Genomic DNA, 14778 nt, shown 5'->3' with positions numbered 1-14778 from the left:
GTGTTGTTGTTGTCCAGGTGTGAGAGGACAGAGTGCAGTGCGATGGAGACTGCATCCTCTGTGCTCCTGTTCTGGCGGTATGCGAATTGGCGGGGGTCCAGGGTGGGGGGGGAGACAGGATTTGAAGTGTGCTAGGACCAGCTGCTCTAAGCACTTAGTGATGATGGGGGTGAGTGCTACTGGGCGGTAGTCATTGAGGCAAGATGGGTTGGAGTTTTTGGGTATCGGGACGATGATTATATGATTATATGATTATATGATTATCTAACCATACCATGATCCATTGTCTGTGATATGAAACAGAAATAATTGCACGTTGGAGTATTTACTGAAGCTCTGTATTTGAAACTTCAATTTTACTGCTGTAATTTTTAAATTTAATTTAGTAATAAAAGAAATGTAATATTGGACATATCATATTTTCATTACACAAGTGAGATGACACTAGTCACATGAGCATTAGCTGTTATTTTCTAGCTATTATTATAATGTTTTTACAGTCCGTTGGTCGCTCAGCCTCAGATACTTAACATACATAAGATTAAAAATTTCTCCTTCATTTCTGTCAAAAAATGCAGTGTTAAGCAACTCGAGCAATTCAATTCAATTTTCAATACAATTTTATACATAGCGCCGAATCAAAACAACAGTGGCCTCAAACGCTTTATATTGTAAGGTAGACCCCTTCTATAATCAAAGAACAGCGTGCCGTAGGCTAAACCAGTCGCTTTTAACAGCCTCGAAATTCCGGCCTTTGCCGTCTTCGAAGGACCTGACCTACGTCGATCGCAAAGGACAAGTCTTTTGAAGGATGCAGACCCTGAATTGGCACACACTTTGATGCCCTTTTAATGACATTAATGATGTATTTAGATTTGGGCTGAGAACTGACAACAGTATCACCTGCAGGAAGATTCTCTCTGAGGCACTTTTATTTTGAGACCGTATGGTCTGATGCCTTTTAGTCAGAATTCTGAATTTTTCAATGAAAGTGATGCTTTTTTTGTCGATGTTTTGATGTCTGAGGCCTTTAAATCTGATGTCTCACAATTTTTTTCTCCATACCATCTGTTCTGTGCCCACCTTACTAGTGAATTAGGTGGAGCACTCTGAATTAAATCAGGATATAAAGCATTATCTTTCTCTTGCTTTATTGAACACTGTCGATCTGACAACTAGCCGCTTAATGAGGCTTTCTCCGGGGCAACAGCATCCGGTTCCAATGTCATCACATTAAGACATTATCCACATATCAGTACATGATATCCCCCTTTTCCTCTTTAGCCTTAATAACTTTGTTTTCTTTTTTCTCTCTTTTTTTTTAACACTGAACATTGTTTTCTTGTCTTACTTTGTGACAATTATTTTTTCTGCCTCACCACACCTGTACCTTTCCTTTCCTTAATATATACATATATACATACATACATATATGAATATGTCTGTGAAGGTTCTCAGTCATCCAGGTCGTCGTAGTCAAAGGAGCTTGCAAAGAAAAGCGGCTGGACTTCTTTCGGATGAGAGGGGAAATGTCTTCAAGCAGCTTGAAGACGTTTCCCCTCTCATCCGAGAAGCTTCTTCAGTTCTAAGGTCAAATGGTGGGGAGTCCCAGATTTAAGTCATAGTGGGAGTATCACCCCAAAGAGGGACAAATACATATATGAACTTGAAACTTGTACATTTTATATTACCTCTACACATTAACATATTATGGTTTATTTAACCACAAAATCATGAAACCTCTCAGGTATCTTTTTAGCCCTCTGTGATCTACTCAGTCTCTCTGGCCGCTGGGGGCCCTCTTGTGGTTTTGGCGTGAAGGTGTTAATCTTTGTGTTTGTTTCACTTTCCTCCCTTTCATTGTGTCTTGCTCGTGTTGTCCTTCTCTGGTCTCATTTGTCTTGTATTTCTTCACATGTGTAGTATTCCGGTGATAGCGAGCTCCTGTTGGCAATTCAACAATGACTTGGTTTCCAGTTCTGCTTACAATTTTGTGTGGCGTTGTGTTGAATGGTGTTGTAAACGTGTCCACTTTGTCTTGTTGACCCAGCACTGTCTCCCATGTCAACTTTTGAATACTCAGCTCCCCTTCGTTCATCAGCAGAAATCTTTGATTTTGATTTTATCTTCCTCTGTCACGCAAATCCAACTCAGTTGATTTTGACTCACAGGTGTTCGGAAACTTTCCTCTCATTTTGCAGTCGAACAGGAGTTCTGCTGGACTTTTGCCTTTGGTTGGATGTTCAATGCTGCGATAATCTGTCACATGTTTTCTCAGCTCTCGTTTCCAGTCAAGGCTGTCAGCTTGTGTGATCCTGATTCTTTTCATCATTGATGCATTTTGACGTTCCACTTCTCCCTTTGCTTGAGCCAATTTTGGTGTGGTTCTTATATGTTTGATTTCATTAGTTTCGCAGTATTCTCTGAAAAACTCAGATTTGAACGGTGGGCTGTTATCAGATTTAATGGTAACTGGTAGCCCATGTCTACTGAATATATAGAGTCAATGACTTTTTCAGCAGTTTTAGATGTCATTACATCATACTCATAGGGCGTGATCGTGGCTCAAGAGTTGGCAGTTCGTCTTATAATCGGAAGGTTGCCGGTTTGAGCCCCAGCTCCGATAGTCTCAGTCGTTGTGTCCTTGGGCAAGACACTTCACCCGTTGCCTACCAGTGGTGGCCAGAGGGCCTGGTGGCGCCAGTGTCCAGCAGCCTCGCCTCTGTCAGTGAGCCCCAGGGCGGCTGTGGCTATAATGTAGCTTGCCATCACCAGTGTGTGAATGTGTGTGTCAATGGGAGGATGACTGAATGTGTAAAGCGCTTTGGGGTCCTTAGGGACCAAGTAAAGTGCTATATAAATACAGGCCATTTATCATAGTACTTAGTACATCTTTCTATTCGTGCACAAGGTCTAGATCTTTGGCTGTATATGATCTCTATATGTGTTCTGTGATGAGGTCAAACTTCCTGACATACACATATGGATGTAGTCTCTCACATGCTCATACCAGTGCTAGGGCTTCTCTTTCCATTTGAGAATATATTTGCTCACAGTCTATTAAACTCCGACTTACGTAACACACTGGTACCTCTTCTCCGTTCTGTGTTTGTATTAGCACTGCGCCCAAGCCTACAGGGCTTGCATCTGCTATGACCTTGGTTGGGGCTTCTTTGTCAAAATAGGCTACTGTACCTGCTCTGGCTAACTTCAATTCAATTTTAAATCAATTTTGTTTATATAGCGCCAAATCACAATAAAAGTCGCCTCAAGGCGCTTCACAGAGAAAAACCCAACAATCATATGAACCCCTATGAGCAAGCACTTTGGTGACAGTGGGAAAGAAAAACTCCCTTTTAACAGGAAGAAACCTCCGGCAGAACCAGGCTCAGGGAGGGGCGGCCATCTGCTGCGACCAGTTGGGGTGAGAGAAGCAAGACAGGATGAAAGACATGCTGTGGAAGAGAGACAGAGGTTAAGTGTGATTCAGAGGAGAAGTCTATTAACACATGTTGAGTGAGAAAGGTGACTGAAAAGGAAATATTCAATGCATCATGGGAATCCCCCAGCAGGCTAAACCTATTGCAGCATAACTAAGGGAGGATTCAGGGTCACCTGGTCCAGCCCTAACTATATGCTTTAGCAAAAAGGAAAGTTTTAAGCCTAATCTTAAAAGTAGAGATAGTGTCTGTCTCCTGAATCCAAACTGGAATCTGGTTCCACAGAAGAGGGGCCTGAAGGCTCTCCTTCCCATTCTACTCTTAAATACTCTAAGAGCAACAAGTAGGCCTGCAGTGCGAGAGCGAAGTGCTCTAATAGGGTGATATGGTACTACAAGGTCATTGAGATAAGATGGGGCCTGATTATTTAAGACCTTGTATGTGAGGAGCAGGATTTTGAATTCAATTCTAGATTTAACAGGAAGCCAATGAAGGAGAAATATGCTCTCTCTATCTAGTCCCTGTCAGTACTCTTACTGCAGCATTTTAGACTAATTGAAGGCTTTTCAGGGAGTTTTTAGTACATCCTGATAATAATGAATTACAGTAGTCTTACTTAGAAGTAATAAATGCATGAACTAGTTTCACAGCATCACTCTGAGACATTTAAAGTTCATGTTTTAAAAACATGTTTAGTGTTTTTCTGTCAGTACAGAACATAATGTCATGTGGTTGGTTTTGGGCTATTAGACTTATATTAGTTATGTTAGCTAACTAGTGACAGAATAGATAACAAAACTAAAACCAAAAATCAGCACGTCAGCAGGGAAAGTAGGTCAGGGTGTGGAAGGGGAAATGTTTAATGCAATAGGTGCAGAAGTCAAAGCACACAAATTTGTCATTTTGTGAATTGAGGAGGCGCAGTAGAGCACTCATATTCACTGATTTTAGAACTTGTAGTCAGAGTTGTGGTTCTAAGTAGTAGTAGTTAAAAAAAAATAAATAAATAAATATGAGTATAATTTAAATAACAAGTTTGCTGCTCTCAGTATATTTGTGAAAATATCAATGAGAATATCAAACTTTTGAGTTAAGTTTTAACTTAAAAAGTGAAAGTTTCAAAATGTGAGTTCACGTTTTCTACACATTCTCAATTCTCTGCAAGCTCTCACGCCAACATATTTAACTCTCAATTTGCAACGATGTTGCATTTTACTGATACATTTCTTATGTTCTTTTCACGTTTTTAATCGTGATTTCATCGTCATCATCTGACAACATCTCGGTTTGGCATAGGCGTCACTCATAGGGATCATTTCACGTAGAAGAAGATTGATATGATCTACAAGTTGATAGCAACCCTTGTGATACTTGTTATCTACAATTAGGGTTTTAAATGTTGTCAAGCTAGTTAATGCAAACAAGGCCAAACCAAAACCAAAGGCAGGGCTGACGATACTCTGGAAACACAAAGTATGTTTCTGTCAGGTAAAAATGTATTTGTTATGTGCACCTCAATACCAGATGCAACCTATAATTTCCTTCGGGATTAATAAAGTATTTCTGATTCTGATTCTGAATTCATTATTTCCATAAGGTTCGTTTCACTTGCACTGCAACTTCAGTTACTCAACTCCAAGCGCTGTAATTTTATCTGCTGAAACAAGTAGTTCTTATACTTACGAGCCTGCTGGAATTAATTACACCAGCCTGGTTCCTTAATAAAAGTTTGACATGTTCCAGTCCAGTCCAGTCCTTTTGATAAAACTGTAGCTTGTGCTTAGCTTGATGTCACACAAACACATAGGTACAAGTCCAGTTAGAGGGCTGTTTTTATTTCAAAATTCAAAAATATTTCAAAATCATTGCAAATGCTTTTAATCAGTATAATTTACTTTGTTATCTGAAGACAATGTTGACATGTATATGCATTTGTATGATCTAGAGAGCAACTTTTTTCTGTCAGTGAGGTCTTTTGTCAAGTATGACATACTAGCAGGTAGAAGCACCTACTTGTTGAAAATGAGAAATCTGCACATTTATTATCTGAAGCAGTTAGAGTGGAGTGTGTGATATAACAAAAAAACTTAACCAGTGTAAAATGAAAACGAGCTAAACTGGAACACGGGTTATTTTCAGGAACAATAGAATCTCTCAGTTAACAAACACACAGATGTAGAGAGACCTGCTGCCCTCTTGGAGATTTTAATAAAGCTGCAAGAATCCTTTAGGATTATTAAGAACCTATTTTTAGTTTTTTTTTCTCTTCTTTGCGGTTCACAGGGCCTTAAGTGAAATATTTATTTTCACTTTTATACTGTGATCTCTGATTCATTCTCAAAAAGAACTCCCCGTCTTTTCTCCCACTCTAACTCTAGAGTTACAGTGGTAATCTATACTAACTAAAGTTAATTGTTTACACGTAAGGCATTTAAACAACTGGCACGTAATTAATTGTTAATTTCGTGTCCCTTTTTCGCGTTCAGTGTGTAATAGCCTTTAGCCTTGAGTGGCTAGCTGTAAACAGTTAGCCACTCTGGGCTAACAGTAAACACAAGATGCAGGGTTTACGCTTAGCTTAACTGTGTTGTAATGTAGTGTCACTTCTGTCAGTTACCACAAATGTTGAGTCATGTCACAAAGTTTCCTGTGCCCTCGCAGACTAACCTCACCTCATTTACTTAGCCTGGCAGGGCAAAGGACACTGTCTCAGCTGAACTCTGGACACACACACACACATACACTGATATGCACACACTGATCCCCCCTCCCTTTCCAACACCTTCGATGCTTGTGCCCTACCGGGGAAGATGGCAGTCGACTGGACCAGCGCAGACATGCTGCAGGACCGGATGCGCTGTCTACACCGGCTTTCTCTTACCCTTTACCCGCCCCTGTTGCTTGTCTTGTGTTTCTATGGTGTATTGATAGTCATGTGCTTTTTGTGCTGAGGTGTTTTTTCTGTTATCAAACTGTTCTCCCACTAGGAGCTCAGTCTGAGTGGAGTTTTTTTTCTCCTCCTCTTACCTCATGTTATGTATTTTCGTTGTTTTTTTCCTATCAGCCTACCTTTCTGACATGTCTCCCCAATGTGATGTTTTTGTAAAGTTGGTCAGAAGGTTCCTTTGTAAGTGCGCATGCGCCATTAGCGTGCTGCCGCTATAACCCTAATTTCCTTTGGGATTAATAAAGTATACTGATTCTGATTCTGATTCCACACAGATAACCAGCACAAAGAGGAACATTTGCTGCTTGGCTACAATATTTTGTAAAGGACGCAGAAGGATTTCTTTTCTCATCATGAACACATCAAACATCACTGACGTGACAACAGAAGACCGGGTTTATGCTGGGATCTTTAGCTTAATTATGGTGATAGGTCTGCCTCTCAATGCGATCTCACTGTGGATTCTTCTTCGCCGGCACAGCCTCAAATCACCCAACGCTGTTTTCATGGTTAACCTGGCACTCTCAGACCTGCTGTTGGTCTTCACTTTGCCCATGAGGATCCACTTTCACGCCACAGGGGAATGGACTCTGCCCAGTGGGGTGTGCCTCATCATCACAATGTTCTTTCGCACCAACATCCGCTCCAGCTCCTCCTTCATCACCTTCATAAGCGTGGACCGAATGCTGGCTGTGGTTTATCCTATGAGGTCTCGCAATATTCGAACCTCGTGCAATGCCTGGAAGGCTTCTATACTCGTCTGGGTGATTTTGCTGGTGATGAACATCCTAGAGAGTGTGGACTTTCTAAAGCAGTTGAATAACCACACTCGCCCTACTTGTTTTGAGTCTTACGAATCTGTAAAATGTCCTTTGGAAGGAATCCGATTAAGAGTTATTCAGTTTATGATTGTAATATTGGTCACAATGCTGTTAGTCAATATTGTGTGCACCACTATGGTGTTTAGGACTCTACACGGACATCTCAGTGGTGACTCTCCAAAAATCAACAACAAGATGAATGTAATGCTGATTTTTGCCATAAACTTGATTTTATATGCTATATTCTTACCTGTGCCTATAACTATGGCTATGGATTGTGCCCATGTCAAGCCATTGATATGTCTTACTGTTTTAAACTGCTGTCTGGATCCTCTGTTGTATTACTTCTCTTTTGATGCTTTCTGGAAGAAAAAAGAAGATGTTGTGTAAATGTAAATAAATGGGGATACTGTCTGTGTCACACACTGCTCAGGCCTTTTACTTCAGCTGTGTGTGTGTTATTTTATAAATAAATGTAATATATTTTGTTTTTAAAATCAAGCTGTAGACTTGTTTTTTTTAAGCTCACTGCCAGTTGTTTATTGAGAGATGCACTTGCCACCGCAAACATATGATTTTATAGAATATGAGGCATTACCAAAAATTAAACACCATATGAAGCAGTTCAAATGAGGTCAACCCTAAACATCAGCAGCAGCAGTAATACTGATCAATATAACAGCATTCATATGATCAATATGGGGAACAGCTTTTCTGCAGTAAAAGTACTGCTGATGATTTATGTAGAATTTAGTGTAAAACACTTTCATGTCTAGTCAGGTATTTTCATATTGAATTTTAAAAAATTCCCCAACTACTTGCCATTGTAAGCTTAATGTAAATATCTATGTTGTCATAATCCTGGGTCCGTGACTCGGTGATTTTGTGTTTGGTGTATTTATTGTTATTATTTTCATTATTATTTGTGGGCTGTTTTGGGATGGTTTGTGTTTTGTGTTTTAGATACTGGGTTTCTGGGTTTGTGCTCCCTCTGTTGGTCCCTGGTGTTAGTGTTCCCCTGTCTTGTCAGGTTAATCAGGTCCAGCTGTGTATTTATAGTGTGTGTTTGCCTCTGTTCCTCGTCGCGTCGTCTGTGTTCATCCTCTGTGTTACCCTGCGTACTCTGCATTTCTCCGTGAATCCCCTGCTGTCCTCCCTTCATGTTTAGGTTTGCTACTCTTTGGTTTAGTTTCTCCCAGTTTATTTCATCCTTAGTTCTGTTTTGCCATCCCCACTTTATGTTCGGTATTCTTAATAAATCACCCTCACATCTGAATAAGTGCTGCATTTGAGTCCTCCTTCCACACATCACACGGCTGCTGCCCCAGTCGTGACAGTACGACGCGACCACAAGATGGACCCAGCAGCACTTAATCCATCTAAGTAGCTATGGGAGAATCTCATCGATGCCTCACAAGAGCTCATCGACCTGTGGCTGGAAAGCCCGGATGACAAGTCCCATCACGCTATAGAGAGGCAGCTACAACGTCTGGTGACTGGTCTCCCATGGCTTCTGGGCTCGCTATATCCGTGGGAGCAGGAATTTCTCCTTTTGGATCTTGGACTTCATCCCCCGTCTGCATTCACTTTTGAGCAGCCAGATGCGGTGAGTGAGCGGGATACTTTGGCTTCCCCAGATTCCGGGACTTTGTTTTCGGGGGCTATTCAGAGCGGGATGAGAGATAGTATGTGTAGCTTACCTACCTTTGTGGTAACGGACCCTTCCCAAGTGGGGGTCTATAAACCTTCTGTTAAACCAAAAGACTGTCTCTGCCGCTCCAGCCGAGCCTGTACTTTATTGCCACTCTCCAGCTCAGTTTTGTGTTCAGCCGTTAGCTCCCCAGTCAGTAGCACAGCCATTAGCCTCCGCAGGAGCACTATTAACTGTTCAGCCACCATTTCGGTCAGCCACCCAGCTACCATCACCACTAGCATCACTGCAACCCATATTTCTGTCCATGGCTCAGTCAGCAGCTCAGTTAATGGCTGAGTCACAATCTTCACTCGCCCCTCTACAGGAAGCTATGCCCATACACCCCTTAAAGGACTATTTTTCCGCCGCTGTTTCTGAGCAGGGAGACAAACTGTTTCACAATGGACCTGTTCCTCAAAAGCTGGTAACATTAGAGACTACTACTCACTCCAGGGCTTCCCCAGAGGCTGGGTTACAACCCTCAGCTTACTCTGGACCCCTGGAGGCCAAGATGCCAGCTAGGGACTGCACCCGGCTGTCACTGCCTGAGCAGAGTCAGTGCTCTGCGCAGCTGCAGCCTTCCTCATGTGTGCCAGAGGCCCATGTGCCTACTGGTTTTGTTTCACGTTCACCAGAGGCCCACGAGCCTGCTGGTTTTGTTTTGTATGTGCCAGGGGCGCCCATGCCTACTGGTTTTGAGCCTGTTTTTGCTGGGGGGACCAAAGAGCCCGTCCAGCCTTCGCCATCATCAGCAGCTTCCGCTGAGGGGTCTCAGGAACCGCTTCAGCCTGTTGCTTTCGCTGGGGGGACCAAGGAACCCATCCAGCTATCACCATCGCCTGCAGTGCCACCACCTGCAGCGCCTTCGTCTCCGGCTTCCACACCACCGCCTGCAGCGACATTCTCGTCTGGTCCAGTTTCAGAGCCTTCAGCCTCACCTGGTCCAGCTTCAGCCTCAGCTTCGCCTTCGCCCAGTCCAGCGTCGGCATCGGTGTCATCCACGCCTGGTCCAGCGTCGGCATCGGCGTCATCCACGCCTGGTCCAGCGTCGGCATCGGCGTCATCCACGCCTGGTCCAGCGTCGGCATCGGCGTCATCCACGCCTGGTCCAGCCTCCGTGTCTGCATCCTTGTCTGGTCCAGCCTCCGTGTCTGCATCCTCGCCTGCGGCAGAGGCTTCATCATCCTCATCATCACCTGCTGCATCAGCTTCGGCTTCGCCTGGCCCGGCCTCTGCTTCAGCTCTGGCTTCGCCTGGCCCGGCCTCTGCTTCAGCTCCGGCTTCGCCTGGCCCGGCCTCTGCTTCAGCTCTAGCCCCGCCTGGTTCAGCTTCAGCAGCAGCTTCTGCCTCATCCTTCTCCTCATCCTTGCCTGGTTCTGCTGCTGGCATGCCGCCATCTGGTCCACGTCTAGCACCACCTCATCATCACTGGCCGTTTTCTAGGCCGCTGGCTGGTCGTCATCGCCATTGTGGACGCCCTCCTGAACGAGGTCGCCGCCGCCACTGCCTTCCACATGGACGGCCTGAAAGTTAACATTAGGTATTCACATATTCTGACGGTTTTGTTAGTTTGTAAAACAATAATTGTACAGATCTACATAATGCTGCTTTGTAAATATAGACCATCTAGTATCCGCTTAGTACAAATAAGAGTCTCTTGTAGTGAAATAAGGGGAATTTTCAACCACACATTGGGCACAAAGTGGTAAATGGGTGATTGCTGGCAGATAAAGAGCCCGCTTCTGGCAGTCGTCCAGTACTGTGCTATGCGTTTCCCATGTGGCTGACTGATATCTTATTTGGAAAGTTAAATGGGCAACATTTAGTTACTGTAATAGCTTTTTTTTTCTGTATTGACACATTATCATTTGCTAATTCAGTGATAAACTATACCTTTTACTCTACGCATAAAAATAAGACATGGTTAACTGGTAGAGCCCTATGAGGTATGTTTACTATATCATACCAACCATGTATTTATTTAATTTAAAGCAAAGCGGTAACACTTTGTTCACAGGCAGAACATTCCGTTTATAGTAGTGTTTTTTCTGTATTTTAACAGTTGTGGTTAGACAGGTTTTTAGTCTTGTCCTCTTTTTCTTTGGTTTTGCACTTAAAGTTTTGCATGAATTCTGATAAAACTTTGTAGGTGTGTGGAGTGGGATCATATTAACGCTTCATTAAAATTTGGCTTACATCCACCAAGGTCTTCAAGGTCAACTTTAATGATTTAGTGGGTGAAGAAAGCCTTATAACTTAAACTATGGTTCTTACAAGTATGGTGTGTATGGTCAGCAAATAGAAAGCATTGCATAAAGATTTAAAATATCATGTCACATCTGATCCCTGACGTCTCCTTCAAGGTCCAGAGACTGATCTGAGGTGATAGCAATGCTACTGTAAACTGTAGTATAATATTATAGAATCAGCTCAAGTCATTCATGTCCTGTTATACACATTACCCATTAGCCACTGCTACAAAGTCTTTGTGTAATCAAAGTCAATTCAATTCAAATTCACAATTCATTAAAAAGCAACTGTATTTGTCTCTAAGGGGCAATTAAAAAGACAATTAAATATCTGTCCTGCTACCCTTATCTGATTTTTGCTGTACTATGAACCTATTAAAGTATTTTAAAAAGAAAAGAACAAAGAGAACAAGATGGATATATGTAGAATACAACACTGTTCCCTTATAGGGTGAGCTGGAAGGAGACAAACTTTCTGTCCGTGCTGTCTGGGTACCTCGGCTTTGTCCCACAGTCCAAAGGCATGCTTGTGAAGTTAACTGGTTGTTCTAAATTGGCTGTAGATGTGAATGTGAGCATGAATACTTCTGTCTCACTGCATTTGTATTGTGATAGACTGGTGACCTGTTCCTCCTCTCACCCACTGACAGCTGAGATAGACTCAAGCCCAAATTAGAAAAGATGGAACTGGATGGATGGGTTTACAAGCACACACGGGAACACTGGTGTACTGCCTGATGGTTTTCCATAAGACCAGAGATCGACAACCTACGGCTCTTTTGCCCCTGAGCTATGGCTCTTACCTGGCTTGCAGATTTGGGTAAAAAAAAATATTAAAAAAGTAAAATTAAATAAAACTAGGAACATTTGAAATGTTACAGGCATAGTCTCCCCTATAGGAAAGTAACCTGATGGGTAATGTATTCTGTGCCAGAGGCTGAAGTGGAAGACAGGCACATGCGCGCCAGCGACTGAGTGAAGTGCAATGAAGTTTACGGAGATTGGGAAAAAGAAACCTATGCTTATAGTACTAGCTAGTGCAACCAGAGGGGCATGTAAAGGACCCATTTCTAAGTGAAATGTTAGTAGGCTATACCAGACCAGGAAGCTATAGCAGCTACGAGATGAACTCTGACTCACACAGGCACTTGAACGCAGAAGCTGGCAGTGTCAAATTTACCTCAAAACCTACGTGGGCATACCGACATGATCTGTGCGTATCAGGTGATTCGTCCACACGTATGTAAGGTTTTGTGAGCGAGCGAGAGAGCTGTTTCGTGTAGTCTTATACGTTTGTACGCACAAAAAGGCTTTTGATAGTCAAAATGATCGGATTCTTGAAGCTGATCTTAATAAATTAATTATTTACTCAAGTTTGGATGTACGCGTTTGTAAAATAGTTTTACGTGTGGTCAGATATTTCTGTGTGGATTGAAGCACGCGCGTCAGTCCTCTAAAGTTACACACGCATCATTGAATACGTTTGTAAAGCTTAGTTTACGCTTTTGAGACATATTTCTCTCCATATTTCGGAGGCCTGCGTATCTTGAGATCCGCATAGCAATGCGAGCAGGTTTTCTCAAACATAAACTACAGGAAGTCCAAACACCTTCTTGCAGCCCTGATATGGAAATCAAACAAAACAAAGTGAGAACACTATTATTTAATATGCTGTCATTTTCAATCACAAAATATCTATAATACCTTTTGCAAATATCTGTATATGTTCGACCCTGACCTCAAGCTGTTTTATTGTCGCCTGTTGAGAAGAGGACTGTACACTGAAATAGACTGAAGTCATAATTTCATGCAAAAAGCTTTCATGATTACTCTTTTTATTTTAAAATTATTACTCCACTGCTACGTTTTATTTATTTGAAAGTGGGCTGTTTGTTATTTGATGAATTTTCCATAAGGTGTGAACTCAAATAGACCTGTGGGTGGAGAGGCTAAAATGTGTTTTTTTGATGTTAAAGGTTGCCGTCCCCTACATTAGACATAGCCATATTGCGTTAACAATTTGTTTAAAAGTCCTACAATGTCACATCCAAAAAGTTGGGACACTGTCCCAAATGTCAATAAGACATGTAAAATATTTACAGTGAGAAAGTTGGAATCTGATTGCAGCAATATATCTTAGGAGACAGAGGCAACAAAAGCTACAAAACAGAAATAATGAGAGCAATGTTTTGCAGCTTATTGGGTTAATAGGCAACAGATCAGTAACATGAGTTGGTATAAAAGCAGCATCTTAGAGAGGCAATAGTTTCTGTGTAGTAAAGAGAGCCGCATGATAAAAGTGGCTCTGCCATCCAAGATCACAATACCGTCAAAGCACAAATATAGAGGCAGAGCTTATGAGATGAGCTTGAGTTTCCTGTAGTGAGACTAGTTACAGTCACAAACTAGTCACGCCTCACTCACAAAGAAAAACCACACAAAGAGGAACCTTTGCCACACTGCTTCCGTTCTTTAAAAAGGACATTCAGACATTTCTTTTCTCATCATGAACACATCAAACAGCTCCACAGAAGATGACCGGGTTTATGCTGGGATCTTTGGCTGCATTATGGTGATAGGTCTGCCACTGAATGCAGTCTCACTGTGGATTCTTCTTCGCCACCACAGCCTCAAATCACCCAACGCTGTCTTCATGGTGAACCTGGCACTCTCAGACCTGCTAGCCATCATGTCTTTGCCCATGAGGATCTACTATCATGCAACAGGCACCTCGCTGGGAATTCTCACATGCCTCTTCAGCGTAATAATCTTTCGCAACAACCTCCGCTCCAGCGCCTCCTTCATCACCTTCATAAGCGTGGACCGACTGCTGGCTGTGGTTTATCCTCTGAGGTCTCGCCATCTTCGGAACTCGTGCAATGCCTGGAAAGGAGCAGCGCTCGTCTGGGGGGTTTTGCTGGTGGTAAATATCCCAGAGGGCATAGGATTTGTAAAACACATATAGAACCACACAGAACACAATTGTTTTCAATCTCATTATTATAAAAGTGTAACACGATCAGCAATTATTTACCTTCAGATTGTGTTACTGGTCACAATGCTAGCAGTCAACATTGTGTGCACCGTTATGGTTTCCTGGACTCTACACAAACATCTCAGTGACTCTGCAAAGGTCAGAAACAAGGTGAACGTAATGCTGATTTTTGCCATCAACTTGCTTATATTCTGCACATGTTTTCTGCCCATGCCACTACACGCAGTTACAAAAAGCAAAGGAAAAATAGCTCCACTGGCATTTCTGACTGTTTTGAGCTGCTGTCTGGATCCACTGATGTATTATTTTTCTTTTGACTCCTTCTGGAAGAAAAAAGAGGTCGTGGGAAGAGAACTATAGATTAGTGACCTGCTAGAGTTGCTATCAGATGTCCCATGATACATGCCTGTTTTTTTGTTTTTAACAAAGTAGCTCGTTTGTGCACAAGATTCTTAAGTAGTTCAACCACATGCAAAGTTTTCAGCAGTTAACCATCAATATTCATTTCTTCAGCAACATTTGCGTGAAAGCCAGAGACTGAAACAGCAAATGCAAAGGCTTGGGTTAGTGGCTTCATATTTTATTTTCACTGCAACATGAAAGCCTCAGCCACAGAAAGTATGGAAAAAGGCA

The 14778-nt window shown here is 42.3% G+C and overlaps 1 protein-coding gene and 1 pseudogene across 1 annotated transcript in view; both read left to right on the top strand.

Annotated features, from left to right (window-relative positions):
- LOC102201581 (lysophosphatidic acid receptor 6-like) overlaps positions 1 to 7635 on the top strand; it is a 10432-nt gene extending 2797 nt beyond the window's left edge. Inside the window, exon 2 of the mRNA XM_005751697.1 lies at positions 6663 to 7635. Coding sequence (XP_005751754.1) covers positions 6741 to 7598 — 858 coding nt within the window. The 5' untranslated portion in view covers positions 6663 to 6740 and the 3' untranslated portion in view covers positions 7599 to 7635. The remainder of the gene's footprint in view (positions 1 to 6662) is intronic.
- A 5899-nt stretch (positions 7636 to 13534) lies between these two features.
- Positions 13535 to 14505, top strand: LOC102207942 (lysophosphatidic acid receptor 6-like; annotated as a pseudogene).
- The last annotated feature ends 273 nt before the right edge of the window (positions 14506 to 14778 follow it).

This window comes from Pundamilia nyererei, unplaced genomic scaffold (genome assembly GCF_000239375.1).
Source record: "Pundamilia nyererei isolate P.nyererei 1_Seehausen unplaced genomic scaffold, PunNye1.0 scaffold00323, whole genome shotgun sequence".
NCBI classification, from domain to species: domain Eukaryota; kingdom Metazoa; phylum Chordata; class Actinopteri; order Cichliformes; family Cichlidae; genus Pundamilia; species Pundamilia nyererei.
Note: the sequence above shows the minus strand (reverse complement) of the source record. Positions and strands in the feature narration are given on the sequence as shown.